The sequence below is a fragment of the Corvus cornix genome, chromosome 4 (assembly GCF_000738735.6).
Source record: "Corvus cornix cornix isolate S_Up_H32 chromosome 4, ASM73873v5, whole genome shotgun sequence".
Taxonomy (NCBI): domain Eukaryota; kingdom Metazoa; phylum Chordata; class Aves; order Passeriformes; family Corvidae; genus Corvus; species Corvus cornix.
In genome coordinates this window covers 62,228,120-62,252,133 of record NC_046334.1, presented here as the reverse complement: position 1 = coordinate 62,252,133, position 24,014 = coordinate 62,228,120, and the positions used below count along the sequence as shown (strand labels likewise).

General features: G+C 38.6%; 1 protein-coding gene across 6 annotated transcripts in view; it reads right to left on the bottom strand.

Moving 5' to 3' along the window:
* SORCS2 (sortilin related VPS10 domain containing receptor 2) overlaps positions 1–24,014 on the bottom strand; it is a 544,237-nt gene that overhangs the window by 115,689 nt on the left and 404,534 nt on the right. The window contains exon 1 of one of the 6 annotated variants that reach the window (XM_019287167.3): positions 2,063–2,132. The exons of the other annotated variants lie outside the window; for them this stretch is intronic. Within the exon in view, the coding sequence (XP_019142712.1) occupies positions 2,063–2,104 (42 nt within the window). The 5' untranslated portion in view covers positions 2,105–2,132. Of the gene's footprint in view, positions 1–2,062; positions 2,133–24,014 lie in introns of those variants that run through there. 6 annotated transcript variants of the gene reach the window in all.

Below are 24,014 nucleotides of genomic sequence, written 5' to 3'. Positions count from 1 at the left end.
TATTTCAAGGAGATAAATAATGCAATGGATTGGAAAGAAAAAGAGTACAAATAGTATCTGTTATAGATGAACAAAAGGAAAAAAAACCCCAACAAACTGATAAAATTGAAAAATACTACACCATGCCAATATATTAATTAAACCATTCCAAAACTAAAGAAAACCTATGCTTTTCCTCATTTCAGGAAAAGTTAGTGAGGCAGGAGTTAATAGAAAAACCAAATAAATCTGAAAATAACATAATTAAATCCATTTGTTTAATCTCTCTTTCAAGACTGATTGGCCAATATGCATGTCTAACCATTCCTGCTATGAGTGGAATCACAATCTGAGCCTCAAAGGATGAAAAGACTCTGATGGCTTAGGCTACAGTACTCTGCGTATCAGACTTTTTCTTCCACTGTTACCATGAAGATTTGGACTAATCATAGTGATTACTCGGGAGTCTTAACTGTAGATTTGGCAGCAATTCAAAGCTATGCTGCAATTTCAAGTGGCAATAAACAGAGGATATTAACATGCATCATTTGCACTGTGTCTGAAATATAACCCCCCTCCCCTCAGTTTAGGTCCAATCAAAATTTAAACTCAAGACAAATTTGATCCTAATCAGCACTTTCTCTAAAACAAGGCAATTTTCTCACATATTACAATTGTGCTGTCTCTTTCAGCTTCAGCAACTGATCTTAATTTTAATTGTAGCTTTTATTTTCCTTTCTATTTCCCTAGTATTAAAAAGGAGAAAATAAAGAAGTAAAAATGTCCATGATGAATAAATTTTTACACTCACAGCATCTGACTTGCTAAAGGAGATTTCTGCAGTAATTGGGAGAGAGATGAGACACACTATTTTTTAATTCTATAATCCTCCTTAAGGTCAGAAATCAAGACACTCCTCAGCACTCTATACTGGCCCTGAAGGAAGAAACCTTCTTTGGGCAGAGAAAAAAATGAAAAAAATACAGAAACTCTTCATTTAGGCACACAGCAGACATGCACTGAGAAGTCAAGCATGGCCAGGAAGAACCTATACTTCCTCAGCCACCTCCAGTAGGCTGAACTCCCACTGGACATAGAGGATTCAGCTCTGGGGATACAATCCTAAAGAGTGCTGGACCCACTCCAGGGAAAAAACCTTAATGATGTGAACTTATGACCCATCCCCACTGAGGTCAAATAATTTCATAGAACACCTCCAGGGAGGGGTCATCAACAGCTTCTCTGAGTAGCAATCTTTCCAGCATCTCACCACCCTCACAGGAAAGAATTTCTTCCTAATATCCAATCTAAATCTACCCTCCTTCACCTTAAAGCCATTAAGAACAGGAAGTGCTAATGCCTAGGTGAAGGTTCTTAGCTAAACTGGAGACAAGGATGCTGGGCACAGGGCATCACCTGGTGATACCATCACAGAAAGCTCTGTGCCTACACATTTCTGAAGGGAAATGGTCTTTGTGCCAGTACTGCCAATCTCAGGGCAGTATTCACAGAGCTTCACAGCACTGCAGTCACACCCTCAACATTTTTCAGACTAAGTAACTCACTTATTTGTCTTGGGTTTACAATTTATGTTATTCATGTGTTATTAGATACACTTGTCTGATACAGAGATTACTAAAGCTCCTGGTCCCACTTGTAAATGAGATGCTGCTTCTCAGGCAGCATTCATAAAACACACAAAGTGGACTGCAAAGGGTTATGATTTTTATCTTGGATGGTATGAGAGACCTGATAACTCAAGAGCAGCTAAGTGAGAGTGAAATATAGTCCCTTTACTCTCAGAGTGATGAAAAACAATATCTAAAGAATCAACTCAAGGTAATTCCAAGCAGAGAGTAAAATAAAATGTCTCCCAGATAGCAGTTTAATCTTGTAGATTTTCCCTGGAAATTGCATTACAAAATCACTCCTCACAAATGTTAAGTTATAAGTAGATCTAATAAGTCAGCTTCTGTGTCCAACTGAATTGCATGGAATACATACAGAAAGGAATTTACATGCACCCCAGAACAGTATTTTACTTTTTATGTTAAGCATTCACAGTTTCCTCTAGAATTCTTACTTTCTCTTGAAGAGTCCCTTTTAAGCTGTCACATAGACGCATTTCAAAACAGAAACCAGTCTCTAGGAGAACCACTGTAAGGGAAGGGAAAATGGGAATATTAAGGATGATTCCTGAGAATTATTTGCTACACTGGTCACATAATCCCAGGACACAATCAAAGGCCATCTGAAGCAATCCTGGTGGAGCTAATGGAAAGCATGTATCACAGTTTCTTGTCTCCTGTGTTGTGGTCATCTCATTAATCATTTGGAATATCACAACTGAAGGTGCAATATTTTTTATCTAGTACCAGCAACATATTAGGCACTTTGGGATGTGGAATGAATATTTAGAGGTCAGGATCTTAAAATAAGCTGGTTAGCAACTGGTAGTCAGCAACACATAAGACATACTGAACTTCAGAGCTAGCACCTTAACAGCAAAATGTGTTCAGAGCAACCGGACAGAGCACAGTCGGCTTACACTGCACCTACGCAAGCCTGAAATAATATAATCAGATCATAAAAGAAAGTAGTTTTGAAATAGTTTGCTTTCCTTTAGGGTATTCACTATAGTGAAATCAAGTTTTTATTATTATTATCATAATAATGAATGCCCACAGAGAAACAGCTATGGATGTTCTGACTGATGGTGATGAACATACTGAAAATTCTGCCCTGTTGGCAACCTGTATCTACCTAAATCAGCCAGATCTTTTTGAACTGAACACCTCAAAGGGGCTGATGATACCAAGTCTCTAGGGAGATACCAATTACACCTCAGTTCATCAGACGGGTAGGATACACAAGCTGATCATTTACAAATTCCTCCACAGGAACAAACCTCATGCATCTATAACCTGCTAGAACCAAAACATCATTGCCACTTGACTACCATGACAGGGCAAATTTTCATGAGAAATGCTTTCTTCAAAAATATTTCAGAGCAGTAACTCAAGCTGCCAGCCTGAGAATTCTAAAAAACTGGCATGCATTGAGCAAATTAGGAATTCCTGCAAATTAGGGATTACTGAGCAAGGCATGAAAATGCCAAAAGTCACAGTAAAAACAGAAGAGTCCTTTGATCTTCTTGCAAGATCCAGTGTTAGCCTGGCTACTGCTAGTTCTTCCACAAAAGTGATCATTTAATGTACCCTTCGTATAGTCCTACATCCAAAGTGAGCGAAACTTAATGTTGAGATGATTTGAGGCGTGGTCTCATATTGGTTTGTTCACATATTCAAATGTTTTGGTTTAAATCTATGCACTCCAGTATACCAAGAACTAAATCAAATGGTATTTTCCAGTATGCTCTAAATCAGCAGTTTGAGTGGGGAATAGCACTGGGGAAGGCATAGCACCAAATTTTGTCACGGCAGGGGAACGTTCCCTGACCTGGTTTTATATTGCCCATAAAATAAGAACATTTTCTGTGTTTCAGAGAAAAAAAAAAAAAAGGAGTTGTATTAAAAGCAGAAATGGCCAAATTTCACCCTTTCCCACCAATATTTCCACAAGCATTTGTACTTACTGGACAAAACAGGCACGCAGTGATCTTTTTAGTTTAGGCATTCACTGACAAATCTAATTCAAGAAGTTATTTTGTAGACCTCCAACTAAATGGCAAATATTTTCTGCCTGAAGACATCGCAGAGCAAAAATACAAAACAATACTTTCCAAACAGGATAATGAATGCACAAAAAATGACTGCATATGTGATTTGATCTAAATTAATGAAGAAACAGCTCAAACAGTTCCTAGCCACCAGCCATTAATTTGTCAACAGCAAAATCTGTGCTAAGCTCAAAGAGAAATTACATGGATGGCAATTAGTGACAGGGAAAAAACATGAAGGAAAGACAGACAGTTGTGGTGGCTAAAATTATCACTCATATAGGATTGATCACGACCTCATCATTGTTGGGTTCCCTTCCCCCCTGTCATGTGGCCCTGGGAGAGGGGCCCTGGGGGGAGACACGGGGTTTCCCTGCCCCTGGTCAGCCTCGTTCCCCACTGGTTGTTTTGTGTTCCCCTGCGCGGGCAAGGACCCTCGGGTCCCGTGACTGAGCAGTTCCTCGGCAGATCCCGGCCATGCAGCTGGAGAAATAAACATCTCTGAAACATCTATCAAGAACCTGTCCATAGATATTTCTTTTCCACGGGCCTCATTGATTGATATGCGTGTTGCAGTATCCCCACAGTAACAAATGCTGGTTAATGCGGGCAGAACGATCCCCGATCCCTAAGGACAGCGACTGATTTGTGAGTAAACTCTGGATTTCTCTTCTTGCTTTGTTTTGCTGTTCCATCTCTAAATTATGGAGGAACTGTGGAAAGACTCTTTGCTCTCTGAGCCGCTTATGGACATTTATCTTAAACTTGAAAAGATTCTTGAACAACAATTGGTAAATTTTAGCTTAATTCAAGCTCAAAAGGAACTGAAACACTTCCTGGCATGGTTGTTTAGGAACTTTTTCTACGTTTCTTGGGATTTGATTCTTACCAAAGACTTTTGGAAGACCGTTTGGACACAGTTAATTTCTGAGTCAAAATATATGCCTATGGAAGAATATTTTCATGAATATTATTTAATTACCGAGACTGTTAAACAATGTCAGCTGTGTCCTTGTGAAATTACTGCGGCCCTGAGAGTGTGAAGATCAAGGCAGCTGTTCCTACCATCAAGCACTGCTTGGACCATGGGGCCAAGTCCGTGGTTCTCATGAGTTACCTGGGTTGCCTGAATGGTGTCCCCATGCCTGACGAGTTCTCCTTGGCCCCAGTAGCTGTGGAGCTGAAGGCACTCCTGGGCAGGGATGCCTTGTTAAGAGCCGGCAGGCACGAGCAGCCCCGACGGCCCCAGCAGCCCTGACAGCTCCAACGCAGGAGCGAGCGAAAGTGAAAGAGAAAGCAAAAATGCAGCGAGGCAGAAAACAGCAGCCACTCAAAAAAAGGAAAAAAATCACCATAGCTAAGGTTTTAGGAATAGTTAAATGGTATAATGTTAAACAAAATTATGGTTTTATAACGAGATGTGACAACCAGCAAGAAGACATATTCGTTCATAGAACTGCTATTAAAAAGAATAACCCTGAAAAATACATTCCAAGTTTAGGAGATGGAGAAGTAGTAGAGTTCAAAATTGTGCAAGGTAGAAAAGGGTTACAAGCAGCAGAGGTCACTGGGCCTGATGGTGTTTTTGTGAAAGGCAGTATATATGCTAAAAATCGTAGTCATGTTAGACAATATCCGCATTATAAACAGTCCCTACAGTTTCCCTTTCCTAATCCCTCCTTTCCCTTTTACCCTATGTCCTATTACCCTCAGTGTATTCCCAATCCATTTTTTCATCCATGGTTTCCCTCACAAAACCATGCCTTTGCCAATTGTTTCCCCAAAAATCCCTTTCCAATGCCAAGTGGGGGATGAAGAGGGGGAGGGAAGAAATTAACTATTGTTGTTCAGAGTTCCAACAGGTACAAATGGAAGAAACCCTCTCCTGCATGCTCGGAGAGTCCTGTCTCCCTTCTGTCAGCCTTAAGATGTTCCAGAGAATCTGTTTGGACATTTAAAGACTCAGGAGGGTGGCTTGTTTTTTTTTGAAACTGTCCTTGTTACCTCATGTTTATCCAGTTGTTTTCAATGTTAAGTTTTAAATCTCTTTTTGTTAAAAATAAACGGGTGAAATGTTGGGTTCCCTTCCCCCCTGCCATGGGGTCCTGGGAGAGGGGCCCTGGGGGGAGACACGGGGTTTCCCTGCCCCTGCTCAGCCTCATTCCCCATCGGTTGGTTTGTGTTCCCCTGCGTGGGCAAGGACCCTCGGGTCCCGTGATTGCCTCAGTTCCTTGGCAGAGCCCCGGCCACATGGCTGGAGAAATAAACATCTCTCTGAAACGTCTATCAAGAATCAGTCCATATATATTTCTTTTCCACTGGCCTCGTTGTCTGATACACATGTTGCAGTATCCCCACTGTAACACATCATCTTGTGTAATATTCTGTCTTAAAAATATTAAAGGTATGCCTTTTGGTCCTTTATTACAAATCTCTGTTCTGTTATACGGCTGTATAAGAATTTTCTGGGAAGACTACAAAAACAAGCTCTCAAAACATTACTCTGGGGAATCTCACTTTGCAAAATTTTTACCCCCCAATCCCAAATGCACATCAGGTGTTTTCACAGGCAAAGGCCTTCCCATGATGTTCCCAAGATATGTCTAACACTGGTTGAGGCATCAACTTCAAGCACATCTATTCCTCTCTCTCCCCATTTTATAGAGCACTTCTTATGGAGATTAATGTATTTAATGACTCTGTTACAAGTTATGAAGAATAAGCAGCATTTTTCCAAACTTGTAGGTGGGAAGTGTGTGTGTATATGTGTGTATATACACATTTGCAAATACATATAAGGTCAAGCAACCAGATGGGTGACCTCCAAAGTTGCTGAAGCTGCCGACTCTAATCATTGAGAGCTTTGAGAGGCTCAGTGATTGGGAGAAGTTCCTGAATACTGAAAAACAATAAATATCATGCCTATCTTAGCATCATCTACGAAGTGTTTCAGCTGTGTCTCACATGTCTCACAAGTATTTTGCTTTTGTCCATTTCCATATCTAAAGGGGTAGCTGGCACTAGAAAATGAGCTGTTAAAGTCCTTATCCTTCAGGAAGCCCCTGACTCCTTTTGAGAAGTGTAGGCACTCTCCCGAAAGGAGGTGTGGGTATAATTAAAGATTGAGCAGGTCTTCTCTCCTAGACCACAGGAGAAAACATAAACCTGAGAGCTGTACTGAGCAAGTCTTTCATTCTCAAGTCACAACAGATTGTGTGGTTTTGAAGGAGAAAATGGAAGACAGAGAAAAAAGGAAGACAGAGCAGCAGAGGCAAGTGCTGGAAAAACAGTAATTATTTTTCACTTGAATTTGGCCATATCTCCATTATGTAGGCTACAAAGCTTAATTATAAAAGGTCTTACTATTGAAATATTTCCCCTTATCTTTGATATCCAGTCCAAATGGAATGGAAAAAAAAACCTTGAAAAGCAGAAAGAAAATGTCTTTTAAAGTAATTTTGGTCCCATTAGGGTGAATCTCATTAATAGAAAAAGGACTTCACTGAAGAATAGAGCTTTTATATTCAGAAGCATACAGTACTGCTGTGCCTCATTTTAGCAGCACTGCAGATAATAAACCTTTCTCCATTGGAGCTTAGATTTTTGCAGTTGTAAAGTACCCGTTTGATATTGAGGTAGGGTTTCAGTAAATACACATACCTGGTAGTTGTTGTCCTAGTTTTCTCTGGGTGTACGTGGGAGTGGTGTTGATTGCTGCTTTTGGAAGAGGATGTCTAAAATATTTTTTCTATTTAAAAGGATAAGTTTTTCCATAACTGAAATGTGTTGCTGAAAACTTACATCAGATTTACCAGCATGATTCCTAGGGCCCATGAAGGAGCTAGGGGGAGAGGTGAGTTCCCTCTGAGGATGCTCCTCCTTATGCACATAGACAGAAAATATTTGTTGGGGCAGAGATACTGTCTTTGTTCATTAGTTGTTAGAGCACTCATACACATCATTGCAGGAACAAGTCCTGGTCTCTTCCCAGTTGAATGTTGTTATTACTAAACCTTAGGCAAATCTGTACATATTCTCACATATATGAGAGAGAAAAGGCTGCACATCACCCAAACCAGCTCAGAAATAGAAATAACGTGCTCTTGCTCATTTGCTACATTGGAAAATTTAGGGGCAAGTGTTATTGTTTTTATATTTGTTCTTGAGAATGTTATTTTTACTCTTTTCCAGTACTTTTTAATGAATAGTTGAAAAGTGAATACAAACGTTTCTACTAATACCCTTTTCTCTCTTTTACTAACATTTAATCCTCCTTAAAAGTTTGTAGTTACATCAGGCATTTGTTTGTTTTTTATTTTTGTTTTTAACATAATATTTTACTATAAATGGGAAGTTGAGGAGCTTGGCTCCTGGCAGTGTATTTAGAGACAGAAAGAAGCTAGGAAGATTTCAGGAGCTTTCTCTCTTGCCAAGAACATTGCTGGAGATTCAGCTACAAATTACAGCCAACATGGAAAAAGAAAATCCAGGCAATATTGTTACTTTACTTTCTAAGACAAGCAACTACACAGAGCTCTAAAAACATGAAACCAAGGTTAGTCTTGGAGTTCCAATTCTGATCCCGGTCACAGGGAGTCTTCAAACTGACCATTTTGTAGACCGTGGGACTGATACCATCTAAAGCAGAATCTGAACAAAACATCAGCCTTATCACTGCTTTGGCACTTACAAGATTTTGCAATGGTTCTTGAGGCTGTAACATGAATGTCTTATGAGACTTTACATTTATCACAGTTTCTCTACACTTCCCATCAATACCAACAAGATGGGAATAAAAATATGTGTCCTTCGAGTGGTGTTAAAAGGCAGGTTCCTGCAGGGTGTGGAAAATAGCTTCCCAACACAGCTGGTGAGGGAGACAACTAGGGAAGGTGCCCTGCTGGACCTCCTATTTAGGAACAGAGAAAGACTGCTGTGATTACAACATGGTAAGCTTGCTGTTCTTGGAGAAGCATTTATGGCATTTGGAAGAGGGTCGTCCCTTGGAAGAAGGGGCAGGCAACTCAGGAAGACAACAAGGACATCATGAGGTTATGCAGGGAGAAAATCAGAAGGGCCAAAGCTCAGCTAGAAGTTAATCTGGCTAATGCCATAAAAGACAAAAAATATGATTGTTTGGTTTTGGTGGCTTTTTATGTGTGTTTTGGGTTGAGGGCTTTTTTTGTTTTGTTTGGGGCCTTTTTGTTGTGGTTGTTGGTTTTTTTCCTGTTGGCATTAGCCCTGTAAATGATACTGTACTTTCTTACATTTGTGAAATCCTTTCCAGTATAATTGTCCAGGACATCTTGTTCTTCACTTCTTATGCTTTAATCCACTGCAGCCTTGGACCACAGCTAGCCACTGGTAAAAAATGTAAGAATACTTATGGACTTTTTATTGATTGTATTTGAAATAATGCTCCTAAAAACTTGCAAGCACCATCAAATCACCATAACACAACTAACTGGGTGGAGGCCAGTGTGAGCTAGCCATAAAGGATGAGACATAAGAAATGAAACACTGGGATATATAAAGAGCCTCTTTCACATAATTAAAAGTTAATTAAAAACTCTCAGTATAATCTATATCCAGAAAAAAATGGCCTTTTGTCATTTCTTTAAGTGAGTTCCCTGAAAGAAGCACTCATCTGAGACTGCAGCCCATTCCAGAAAAGTAAATAAAAATCACACAATAATCAACAGCCTGTCCCAGGTGGCATACTAATTTACTAAGAGTTCTTGATAATTTATTGCAAGTTAAACAGTTCAGTGACAGGCAGGGAAAAAAAAGGCGAAAAAAAACTTACTTATTCTCTTGCCTGACAGTGTCTCACACTCAAATCTACCTCACTTCATCAGCTTGCTCCTAGGCATTTCTTTGAGAGAATTAATAAGCAGACAATAAAATGTTTGTAGAGAAATAGACTATAACTTATTTATTGTTATTGAAAACAAAAAGGGCTTATAGAACTCAAAAGGTATCAAAGAACACATATTTAAAAAAAACCCACACAGAAAAGAACCAAAAAAGCCCCCCAAAAAATGAAACAAAAAAACCCCACCCAACCAACCTTCCCCAAAAACCAAGGGAAAAGATAAGTCTCATTCAAGAAGGAAGATTGCCCAGGTGGCTGGCTAGTTTTCCCAAATTGCCTCCAAACAGACCTTCATGGTCTGTGAAATAGTTTGCCTTTGATAACTAAACAATATATTGTATATTTATACAAAGGACCCTAAATAAAAATGTTTCAGGAAGAATAACAAAAATTTCTCTGGTTTTAGCTGTATAAGACCAGAAATAATACTGATGTTAGGATTCATAAACAAAGCAGCAAGAAGACCCCACCATCTAAAACGTGCTCAGCATGCCTGTAGTCCTAGCTGGATTTTCAAAGGGCTTCAGCACATCCATTTCTCTGTCAGCCTGATTACAAGTTGCCCAGGGCAAGACTCTCTCCCTGCTTCCCATCTGGACAGTGCCGAGCTCAATCATACCTTTGCCTGTAGGTGAAATAATGACAATAGTAAATAAATACAGCTGCAAAAACCAGGCTGGTCACACCCAGCACTAAGAGCAGCTGAGTGTTTTTTGAACTAATTTTTTTTCTTTTTAACCCCAAATGAGAACTTGGTGATTTTTAAAGACACGACAATTATTTATGGCAAATTAATTCAAATGAGCTACACACTGCCCTCATTTCTGCTCTGATATTCAGAAAGCACCTCCACTAATTTCCTTCACTGTGCTACTGTTGATACATTACTGGAGTGATTTGCAAACTGCTCAGCATCAGAAATTCCCAACTGCAGCATCTTTTAATGCTTTCCACAATTTTTAGAGAATGTAAATCTACAGAGAAGCCTGGGTCTGCTTAGCCTCCTTTTCTGAGTATCTTTTCCAAGGTTTATCTCTAGGAAGAGTTTTCAGTATCCCGGAGCTACGAATGTGACTTTACAAATAACCATGGCCGTGGGTATTAATGAAAGACTGGCTGTCATCTGGGCTGTTAGAGAAGCTGCAGACAAGGGGAAAGAGAGTAAAAAAGTGCAACACAGGTTCATGCCCCGACAACCTGAAGTGGTACCATGCTAACAGACAATAAACACTGCAAGCAATTGGGAAGCTGAACTGTTCTCATGGAAAACATGATGTGGCTGAGAAATACCAGATTGCCAACAGCTAGTTGAAACAGGATGAAACAAGATGTTGAAGTTATGTTTGTGGAATGGCCTATATAATTTCTGAGGAATGTTAAATCCTTGCAAACTCTCAACAACAACATGCCCAACCTGTCAAACCTCAGGTAAGATGTGTTCATCTGGCTCCCATCTCTCTCTCTCTCCCAGTGACAGCGAGGGAATGTCAGGTTCCCCTGCTGAAAAGGGCACAAGGTTCTACAAAAATCCAACCAGGTGGGGCAGCTACAGCATAATGCCAATATTTTTCTAGTACAAAACAATTGTTGACTTCTTTCTCATACACATTCAAATTTACAGTGAGGGAGTATAATAAGCCTTTCAGTTTTGAGAGAGTATGTGAATTCAGATTTAGGCCACAGCTTCTTACAGAGTATGGAACCTACATCTACTGCAGATAAACACTTTGCAGGGAACTGGGACCATAAAGGTTCAACATAGGCCATATTTGTGTTCCAACTAAAACTTGTTCTAGAATAAAGCAATCCTACTGAAAAAGTCTGCCTTATATTGAGACATTTTACAGAAACAGGCAAAAGCTAAAATTTGCAATCTACCCCCATGTCCACATTATAACTTATTAACCAGAGGTTGGTTATTTGTGGCTTCTACCAGTAAAATGAACTTTACATGTCTGCAAGGCTTTGAAACATTCATGAGATACAGATCATGTTACAATATGCATTTCAAGTTTGTGTTGTCACTAGTGTCCAAGATTTACTGTGCTCAGGTTGGCAATTTATATATCTTGTTCCTCCAACCCCCAGGCACATCTTTTGACTTCTCTCCATTATTCAGGTCTAAGTGAAACTGCAAGTTTACAAACTATCACTGAAGGAGAAGAAGGAGGAGCAGTGTAGGTTACAGGTAATTTAAATATACATCTCCATCAAAAGTTGCAGTTACAGTGATTTCTTGCTGCCCTGTATCTTTAGCATATCTGGGCCTCCCAGGGAAGTATTCGACGGTCTGTAGTTCTCATTATGTAGCTCGATAGCAGTGGGTGATCCTGTGATACTGTAACTTCCCATAAAAATGGTTTGGCTTTCTATCAATATTCTGTCTACACTTGCCTTCAGAATTAAGGAAGGACTTAGTAATTTCCTTTAATCTATTCCCAAATCCACTGCTATTTTACTCAAAACAGTCAACTGTGACCTTTATTAATCCATACTCACTATGCTAAACATAAGGGGAAAAAACACCTTCAAAAGTTTGATGCAGGGTACTTTTTTCAATGTAGTGATGGTAAAAAACCAATTTGCTGTGGATGCTGTAACATAATGCAAGCTGACAAGGTACAATAACTGTTTCCCAAAGCACACTGCACTCTGCAAACACAGATCACGGCTGCAAAAAACACGCAGCTTTTCCTCAACAGAAGATTTGTAATAAAATTAAATGCTCACAAAGCCTTCCCTCTCAACACAAGACCCTAAAGCTATGCCAACTCTACTGTATGTTGAGATGAGTCTCTGCAACCTCTCTGCTGAAGGCTACAGTCTAGAAAAGGACCAGCAAAAAGGACTGCTCTGGTCACAGACCAGAATATTATGAGAAACTGCTTTATTGGTAGTTTAAACACGATTCACCAGGATATGATTCTTGGAGCCCAACAAAGATGTGCTGTGATGGACAGGCAGCAAAACCAGGCATTAGAGATCCCAGGCAGTACTTGATATTCTCTCAGCAATTCACTGTAAGACTTGGGGGAGCGTTTACCTCACCGCTCTGTGCCTTATAATACCCATCAACATAATGTAGGTAAATGCTTATGTGCATTGCAGGATTAATGTGATGGAATAAAAATATGCCTTAATATTAAATTGTCCTTTGCCGTAAGTACTCCAGAACATCCCTACCTACCCTTCTCAAAAAAAACAACCACACAGGTTTCATCCTCTTTTTCTCTGCTGGCATTTTGACCATTTAATGTAAGACTGTTGTTGCAATGGGCATAGTGTAGATCAAAATAGTAACCACTGAACAAGAAAACAAAAACTATTGTGAACAAAAAAACCCCATCTGTACTGTCCAAAGGAGTCTCAAAAGCAGATTTTCCATAAAGTAAGTGAATCTTCTACTCAAATTCATAGCTCCCTGTAGAAATGACAGAGCCAAATATGAAGACCATTAAATCTGCTGAAGCTCAGTCAAACAGATGCAAATCTTTACCCTGAGAAATAAAATCTCTTGCTATAATATCTGTTTTAATCACATTTGCCAGTGTAAAAATTGTTGCTAAAACAATGAAGTCCAGATGTATTTCGACCTTACAAAAAACCAGAGTTGGAGGTCTACACAGTCCTTCTACACTTTAATATAGGAGGTGTTTCAGTGAAACAACGAATCACTCCTTATGTAAGAGGAGGCTGCAGAATCAGGTTTACTGTGACCATCTGTTTAAGTAAAACAATTTTGTTTTACAACAAAATTTTTTACAAGACACAGAGTGTCTTGCTTTTCAGAGGTGTACGAGTTCAGGCCTTGGAGCTGGTTTATCCTCCACAGAACACCAGTACTCTGTGACTTTCATATTATCAAGGAGTACTCAATTCAGTGCAAGAAGTTAACACTTGTACTAGCACTCCATTCCCCCCCATCCTACCTGTTCTGATCCAAAAGTTAGCCAATATACCTATTTTTGGATCTAGTAGTTATCACCTGCAGTCTCACCACTCTGAAGAAAGACCTGAATCATAGCACTCACCATTATATTAAAAAATATGAACGGACTGTACTTGAAATAATAAAAAGGAAACAAAAGTTATGTCAAATCATGCTCACTATAAGTTGGTATAAACCTTTCTCTGACTCAGGAAAAAGGTCACTCCATCAGCACTGAGAGCTACCAGTGCTTCTGGATGCTGAGTTCTGTGTCAGTTTATTGGAATTAACAGAATACAGACTCGATACAGTCTGATCACAGAAAGATTCTTAAAAATATTTTTCAAGGAAACATCTGTGCACAGTCTTGATCTGATGTTTTATTAAATATACAGACTTCTGTAGTCTGGAGAATACAAGACCGTGAGTGCCCCTTGCAGATGGAAGAGAAGACTTAGAGGTTGCTGGCAGTTGTTAGCATTGCCTTCGACCAAATCCCAACCAAGATTTGTATTCTGCAAGGACAGGCTTCCTCACTGAGTTAAGGGGTAAAAGGACAAAGCAGAACTTCAATATTCATGGAGTCTCACTGCAAAAAAAAAAAAAAAAATAAATACGTAATTTACAAATATTGCTGAATTATCAGAATATTTTTCTTCCCAATATCCTTTAAATTCTGAATAGCAATCTGGAAAACAGTAAGTATGTACCATAGACTTCCACCTGAAATTTTCATCTTGTAAAAAGACAAATGGATAAAATGAAGAAAAATCAAGTAAGAGTCTTGCATCGCAGCAGTTCTAGTGTGTTCCAATACACATCGTTGCAGAGAAACATGTCAAATAATTCTAAGATTAAATTACTTTCTTTCCATCTACATAGCAAATGTATTTACTAGAGTAATTTTAAGAACCTTTGAAGAACAGTATCTGGCTGCTTGAAAAATATTAAAAAGCCATTAAAATGTGGCATTTGTACAATTCATGTAGACAAAAACTGCAGGAAATCTTAAAAGTCATGCTGCCTTCTGAATAATCACAGGGAATACCAACATTACTCACACCACATCACTAGCTACTCCCAAGTCACAAACAGCTGTAATCAAGGAAGGATTGGAAAATGTCAAAATGTATCTTCGTACTGGGCTACCAAAATTATTTTTTTATCACCTCAAGAGATGCATAAAAAAAGACCATGCCAGTAACAGACTAAATGTTTCTTCCCAGTTCATACTCTATATATAAAAACTGCATTTTCACCAAACTGGACTTATATTTGCCTTGCTTTCAGTAATAATTATAGATACAGTCATGTATACTTACATGAGAATAATACAGGTACATTTTTCCTTGTTCGTCATCTCTTTACTCTCAGTCTTGCTATATTTAATTACATCTGCAGCAGAACTTGCTACATTTTACAGGGACAAACCATTTTACATTTCAATAGTGGCTCTTAGCAATTCAACCTAGCTCCCTACTATCCAGACACATTTATTTTTTTATTCTCATTACAGTGCTGAATTAACACATATCTCAACATTCAACAAGGAACAGCACTTTAGGTGCCTTGATCCAACACGACTGAACTATTGACATGACATTGCTTCCTGAATCAAAAAGTCTTCCTTGTCAAAAGCAATTTCCAGCTCCTATAACTTTCTGCTGCTGCTCTTCCTTTCTCTCCCTGCTCTTGTACCAGTCTTGATTTGCCCTGGAGGGATACTCATCTTTTTTCAGTCCCACTTGTCTTGGTCCTTCCTCTGTTAGGAACAAACCTAACACTCCTGCTCCTTCTAACTTTGACTGGCACACATATCTGCTGTCTGCTCAGAAATACCCACAATTAAAAGCAGTGTGATCCTGTATATAAGTATCTGAAGGGAAGGTGTCAAGAGGATGGATTCAGGCTCTGCTCAGTGGTGCCAACCACTAGGTCAAGAGGCAATGGGAGAAACTGATGCACAAGAAATTCCACCTGAATAACAGGAAGAACTTCTTTACTTTGTGGGTGACCAAACACTGGAACAGGTTGTCCAGAGAGGGTGTGAAATCTCCCTCACTGGAGATATGTAATAACTGCCTGGACACAAACCTGTGCCATGTGCTGTAGGATGACCCTGCCTGAGCAGGGAGGTTGGACCAGATGACCCACTGTGGTGCCTTCCAACCTCACTCATACATGTTTCTGTGATCCTTTCCCAGAAGGCTAAAATACAACAGATGTACCTGAAGGACTTCTGAATACTTCTATAACTCTTTACAAACCACACCAGCTTAGAAATGGGAACACAGAGAAGGAAAGAGATTCTGACTGTAATTTCTAATGTAAAAAACCAAATAGACTGAAGGACAAAGGAAAAATACTACCATTGCTCTCCTTTTTATGAACTGATGGAGAAAAACAAAGATCAGCTTTAAAAAAACTCTTACCTTCTACTAGAGCATTTAAACAAAGACATGGCTTTGAAAAACACTGACAATAAAGCAATTCCTTTTTTTGACACCATGAATTTTTCAATTTTGTCAAAACTTGTTACTCTAAGCCCTTGAAAATCTGGTCTTAATCTTAGGCACTAAGCAATTTTGATCCTTTCTCTCCTCACTTACCATCCCCCAAATCTGTTCCCAAAAGGATTCTGTAACTGTTGCAGAGCTGGGTATTGTTGCAGTGCATTTTCTGTTTCACTCAAGAACTTAATACCACACATTTCTTAGTTTCTTATATGTATATATTTTATGGCAGCTAAATGCCTGTTCTCAACGTGTGCCATTAATACCAAGCACCCACAGTATAGAGACATTACTTCAGAACACCACAGTATTCTTATGAGTAACAGCTCATCCTTTCCATCAGACAAAAAAGAAATAATAGTTTCTGATCTCAGATTACAGCTGTGATGTTGCTGATGGAAGAATATTCTGTTTAATAGAACGACCTGTGTTACCTTTTGTTAGGGAAGTCTCAACTGTGAAAGGCTTCATTAAAAACAGAGAACAAATGAGTAAGACAGAAAAGCCCTTTAAAAAAGTTGGGCTGTCAGGTTTTCTCCAAGGAAAGTAACAGTTCTTTTCACATTGCCGTGTGAACTGAATTATATTTGACATTTACTCCAACTCAAACCTACCTAAAAGTTACACAGTCAATCAACATTCATTAGAGTCAAGCAGGTTTATTAAAGTGTTTTTCTCTTCCCTTCTTCACCCCCCCCCCCCCCTTTACAGGTCCTCCGTCAGTAACTTTCCAACACAGCATTGCACAAGACAGTCAGCTTGTTACTGAGCTCTGTGCATGGCGTGTTCTAGCTTAGTGAGCTTTATGAAGGTGGTGTGTACTTGTGAAACTTCAGAGATAAGTTTAATTGAGAGGCAGGTATCACTACTGATACACAGCTGACACAGATGTGCACCACTGCCCTTTACTGGACCTGTCCAAGGTTTTGCAACAGCAACCCTCTGCTATCAGATATTTGCTACCAGGGGTTTCAAGCGAGAGTTCAAAAGCTGTAACATTTGAGATTCCTATCCTGCCTCCCCAGCTTCTACCTCTTAATCAAGTTTTGATAAGCCATCACTTGTACAGCAGGTTGTGAATTTACAGATTAGACAACAGAACCCACTCAGCTGTGCTCAAAGCATGACAGTGCTGGTCTCAGTGCAGTGAACTGGGGTTGCAATGTGATAGCATTAAGCTGTACTCCTGTTCAAATGCAGGGCATGCTTCAGAAGGCCAGGTAACTGAAAAACCTTTTATCTCTCTGTGACATAAAAAAATACAGTGAAACCGTATTAAAAAAATTATGAAATGTTTTGCTGTGTGCCTTAATATTAACTCTGCGCACCTGACAGTCCCCACATATATCTATTATGAGGCTTTCATTTGTTGGAGGAATTGATCTAAAAGGCAACCTGCAACACATATGTAAACAGCTCAGTCAGTTATGCATTAAACTATTGACACCAAACAATTTTAAGAAGCACTCATTTATCATAAAAATGCAGAGCAATTGCTGTATTTTTCCTACCTATAAAAGCCTCACAGTTTCATACCTTTTAAGTCTAGAAAAAAGCCACTACAAGAGTCTCTCATGAGAGCAACACTGCTGAAACTGCATGTAATGCTACTGTAAATTTCTAACATCATTTTCACACTGGCATAATTTTGCTGGGTTGCTGAATTTTCCCCAGATCACTGCTAATTACCTCTTTAATATTATGCTGCCTATACCTGTCATATAAAAACCACTGTGATCTAAACCTTCAAAATGGGGCAAGTTTATTTCCTCAGTAGGGTTCACTGCACATGTCCTCTTTTGCTGTAAAATGTAGTTCATCTCAAGAAGGAGAACAATCCAAAGATCAAGAGGGGCTGGTAAGAGTCATACTAACACCATCCTACTCAACATCATAGCAAACAATTCCACCATGGGGGAGTGTATAAATACTTCAGGTCTTAGAAGATAGTGGGACACCATTAATATCCAAGTAGCCTCCATTTATCTCTACATTAATGGAATCATATTTCAGCTGAAGAAAGGTCATCAACTGTCATGGAAGAGCATTAACCACATTAGGAATTGCAGAGGCAGTGGTGGCAAATAAATGGGGCTCAGAAATACGCTGTATTTTTTGCCCAAACCTATTTTCAAGCAATTTTTCAGAGCCATCAATTACACCAACAAAGTGAAATACTTTGTTTATACCAGACTTGAAATACCCACTTTTTAAAGTAAACAAACAAAAATTCCACTTTACATGGCTCCTTTCTTTAGTTTGTATCTCAGAAAATGAATTCTACACAACCGAAACATTCTCTCTGGCTTTAGGAGAACAGCTGGGGAAAAAAAAATTACAGTAAGATCACAGATATGTATGGCTGTCAGTTTTCCATCTGAACTGTTCACTAAACAACTTGTCTTGGTTGAAATCCAAAGAGTTTCCATTAATTTTAATGGAATGACTTTGGAATTAAACTAGCATGGAGCACAGTTTGCACAATTTGCTCCTTAATGACAGTTATTTGCAGAAGGGAAGCTGTTTCATGTAATCAGTCTGAACACCTGCTTTTGTAATCAGCCTGTGGAATCAGACAGATTACATGATTACTACCAAACATTGTGCAGATACATTCTGGGAGAATTCATTGCTATTTCACAGTTTTAATCAAGGTCGCAGAAAAAACTCACTGAAGAAATAAAAATAAGGTCCCATCTCAGCATTAAGCAGTATTAAGAGGATGGAAGAGAAGCATAAAGTTTCCCTGAAGCCTGTTTGAGAAATAGATTTAAAACTTTTAAACCAAATTTTTTTCCATCAAAATTCCAGAGTAAAATTCATCATTTGATAAGCTCCATGTAGGGTATGAGATCAACCTGCAATCTACTGAGAACATCCTTCACTTTAACACCATTTTATAGTAGCAAGAGAAAAAGCAATTGGCAGTGGGCAAGATACCTCTCAGACTCACAGTACAATATGAAAGACTCGTGTGGATGATGAAAATTAAGACACCAACCTCTTCCCAGTGAGATCTGCTATGAGGTTCCACCATTGAACAGAAACTTTTAATAGGAAAGTATGACTTTGGCAAACCCTCAACTATGTCACTGGGCATTTGTACAATTTTTGTTTCTCTTTTTAATTTCTAATTATGTTTTATAATAGTTTTCTGTGAAGACCACACTCAGTAAAGTATCTGACACTGAACAAGCTGCAAAATAGCATCAATTCAAAAATCTTGCATATAGTGAACTTCACATTGGATTTGTATAATAAATAGTTCAGAAGAAAGCAATTTGACTGCATAGCATGTAAAATGCTTCAGCATATCCATAAACAGACTGAAAAATCACTGAAAAAATAAATCTGCAGCCTATTATTCTGATACACAGCAGCAATACAGAGAAGCAACTAATCCTTACCTGATTGTAAGGAACTTAATCATAACACTATTATGAATATTTTCAATATGAGGAACTTCAACACTGAACTCAGTACCCTATATACATTAGAAAAAAAGAAGAATATTTGCAGCTTGGAGGTATAGTATGATTCAAATCCCAAAAATTACGAGTTTCTCTTAGCAGTGTGAAAATATCTCCATATGATGTTTGAGCCAAATTACTCTGCTTAGAAAATTAGGAAAATGCAAGATTGCTGGTTTTTAGCATAGGAAAGTTTTTCAGTAAAAAAAGACTTAGAAAATATTGGTTATCTTAAGCCTTTTAATAAAATTCCTCTAATAAAGAAAAAACAAGAGTATTCTTGCCTTTTTTCTCAGTTTGATTATGGCCTATGGCATGGAAATGTTATTTTCCTGGACTTTTTTCACATAAAAGACCCTCCAAACCCCAAAACTAAGCAAATGACAGTTCTCCAAAGGACAGATAAGCTTCCTACAGTTGATTTCAGCCCGGAAAGACTCAGGTGCTCATGCTTCCAAAGTGTTGCCTGCACTATCTACAATTTATCAGCCCTCCCAACTACCTGGGGAATGAAGAATTTTTGTAATCATAAACTTGTTAACTCCATTATGCTAATGGACATACTGTCAAGCAGGCTCTTGAAACATTAAGATGAATGACCATTTTGTCAGTGACAGAGCAACCATAATGAATGACTTAATTTTTAAAAAGTTGCATGCATAAATACACTTGCAAGTAGACGCAGATACGGAACAGCATCTCCTGTACATGTCTACTGAATCAACCACTGAATTTTCATCATCACTATGGACATAGGCTAGAGTTCTGTGCTCACAGAGATCTATACACTTTTATACATACACATTCCAAATACATGAATAAAGTCACTGAAGACTGTTGCTGAAAACAAAGTAGAGTTGTCTGGTTTCACGTTTGGAAGAAAAGCTAAAATATCAAGTCACATAACATAGAATAGGCTACGATTAAGATAAAATTTCAACACACAGTTGATTGGATACTGAGTTGATGTTTATAAATGTAGCATATTTCACCTGACAGAAAAATAGATGTACAAATATCAAGAAGAAATATAGGTACCATATTTTTCCTTTCTATTTACAACAGAACCTCTTGATTTCCTCTACCTAAAGCACTTCTAGGTTGATTACCAGCCCATGTAATATGGTATGATGAAACTACACATCATGTCTCACTGGAAAGAAATGCAGAATGTGTCACCGTTTAATCAGGTTGACCGAGCACAATTCTATTTGTTTGGTCAGCCATGCACACACCTGCTCACATGGTTTGTGTGTTGCTGTATTTGCAGTGTGCTCTTAGCATAACAATACATCACGTTACCAAAAGAAACCAAATCTTGAGATGCTACCTCAGTATTTATTCCCTCCACATTTCTGTGAATTCCTACTGTCGTTAGCAGAACTTGCTGGAAGCCAAAATTGGAAAGAAATCATGAAAATATTAATTTTTCTTATTGCCAGATCTTCTGTCTGCTCTAGTGCTAAGAACCACTTTTCTACATTTACTCACAGTGAGAGACCTCTTGCTCTATGAGCAGATCCAATAAATCCAGCAGGTTTACTCCTGGAGCTAAATTCTGATGTACACAACAAGTAAACACACTGAAATGGGGTTCCAACATGTCATTTGTTCACAATAAAACCACACTCGTTTTCACAGATGTGTTTATTCAGCTCCTAATAATCCAGCACTCCTGCCCAGAGATACAGACCAGAAATTCTGGAGCTGTAATTGCCAAAACTTACAGTGAAGTTGCTTGTGCAATCTTGGCTCAGCATCTCAAGTATTCATTACAAATTACCGTTTGAGCATGTGTTCCCTTCCTTCTTGCATATAGTCCCACATACCTCCTTCAATCCCTGGCAAAAGATCCATACCTAATCTTCAAAGACCATTTACTGCCTAATATTAAAACAATCAAGTATCAGATACGGAACATAAAAATTCAGTCTAAATTTTACCTAAAGCCAGACAGAACTATAAGCAACTGAAAAGTCCCACATTAGGAAATACTAGGGAACTTTAATGACAATCACAAATACTTGGATCATCCCTTTGACAACACACACAGCACAATCCCATAGTTTTGCTATCTATGCATTTTATTTTCTATTGCCATGGTATCTGCTGGCAATAATGCACTGCCATTAATGTGTAATGAAAGATGTCTGATATGATTTACTTCAAACCCCTGCTATCTTGTCTGTACCTCATATTAGCAGGAAGTTTATTTAGGATCTGTAGCTCAGTGTTTTGTACTAGACAATTCTTAGCTCCATAAGCCTGCAGGGAACCCAGGCAGAGGATTCTTACTTTGTACCACCAAAATCCTTTACCAACTTCTTCCCTTCCACTTAACGGAAAAGTAAATTTTTGGCTGCTCTTCCAACTTTACAGACTACGACCTATTTCTCCTTTAACATAGACTGGCTTTCTTTCAGCCTTATTTTATGTCTTCCCTATTGGCCCTTTTTACAAACATGTTAGAGTCAGATTACATTTTGAATAAAAAGAATTGGAGTTTAATGTTTAAAAAGTTCTTTAACTACCATTGCTGTCAATATGATGTCATCTCTGGGGTTTTTTTGATTGCTTAGTATATGACCTGTTGGACACTCTGTACACAACAAGATTCACATTTGGTGAAGCTGAAGTTTGAGAAGACCTATTTCTTCTTTTGCTCCCGTTTGAGTCCTCTTGCCCTAAGATGTGTACAAAGGGAGGAGGAGGTTTCTGCCTTCTGGTTATATTTGTTCTTTGTCATGTTCTTGATGCACAGCTGGAGGCTTAGGCAGGGAACACTGTGCTGCTTCGTGGGCATTTTTTATTTTAATGGATCTCAGCTATTCTTGTGTTTTAAGTCACCAGAAGCCTCCTGGTCACTATTAGCCTTCACTAATCCAGTTAAACATTGGGAAAGTGCTATATAAGCATTAAATGCAATTGTTAATATCTTCTGGGGGCTCCAGACTGCTCAGATCATTCTTAACTGGCCCCTTTGGCTGCCACACAGGGCTGTATTATTCATCTCTGGAGAGAGATGTGTCCAGTCGACTTTATCCACTGCCAAATATGTTTATTTATTACAGCACTTAAGTACATTCCCTAAGCTCTTCTGTTCAATCGCTGGTAGAAGAGGCAGGACTAAAAGAATGCTTCTCAGCATCTTTGGCTATCTTTAAATTTTTCTTCAAAGACATGTATAGGACAGAAGCTACCCCATGGCTTTTAGAAGCAGAGATGATGAGTGATCCTCTTTGGCTGTAAAGCATGCCTTGCAGCTGTCCCTGATTTTTACTTCTAAAGTTCACTACCCTCCTTGATCTCAATTGTAACTTCGCTGAAAAACTGAGGCAAAGAAATGTCAGGTAATAAAACAAGGTAACAACCTTTTGGAAACAATATACTCTTTAAAAAAAATCCACAACAAAAAGGAAGGACTTTGGGGCTTAGTGCAAAATTTAACAGTATATCTGCTTCCAGGCAAAAGCATACTAATAATTTGTTTAAACAATGAATTTTTCTGATGATACAGGTTCTTAAGGTACTCTCTACATGGAAGGGTCAGAGAAAGCAAGAAGCCAAACATCTTTAAAGATATTCACTAAGTGAAAATTAATGCAAAGCTTTTTTCCTCTTTTAACATACCCATGAGGGCTGTTCTATCAGCCAAGAATACTAACAGGATTCGCTATTCTAAACACAAAATCACCATGGGAAAGAACATGTTTCCTCTGAATATTCTCTAAGTTGAGCTCTCTCCCATCTTCGTTATCCTTCCTTCTTGGCTTCCTCCCCCAAAGGGAATCCTTTAGATTCAAAGGTGGTGTATTATGACTGGGAACCCAAATGCAATGGGGTTGCATTTATTTGACTTAGTGAATAAACTGTCTTTTACAAGAACTAACCCAAAAGTATCTCTCCTATTCCATGTTGTGCCCTTATTCTTACAACTAGTCTTTTGACAAATAATCAATTTTTTGCACGTCTAGAATAGCTTAGGTAAGACAAAATCCACATGGTAGCATCATTAGTAAGCTTAGATGCAAGTAAAAAAGCCCCAAAATAGATGCATTCACCTTGAATCCTTAATGTTTAGCATAACCCAACAACATCTTGCCTATATATTTTTTCAAAGAGAGTAACTTCTTTTCCAAAGATACAGCTCATTCTTATTAAGGAACAGAAGACCATACTCATGAGGTACAAGGAGCGTGAAACAATTGTCTACTTAGAGGCTACTGCTCATTAAATTTTTTGGAAGGTTTATTTCAGACAAGATAGATTTATTGGATAAGGAAGATCAAAGAGGCTAATGCTTCTCAATTATCACTAGATATAGTAGTATATATTTGTGCTTCATATGACAGGTGTTGCAGAACAGAATGGGTTAAACATGAACAGCATGGCTAACTTGTTAAAAATTGTACAGCAGGAGCTATGAGAAAGATGCAGATAGAAGAACCTGCAAAAATCACATCCTTTTGCATAGAATAGAAAACACTGGTGAAGATTGCAGAACATCCTGCAGCAAGATAAGCAAGTGAGCAAAAGAAAAAGTAACATTATAGCTTGCTATGCATTAGCT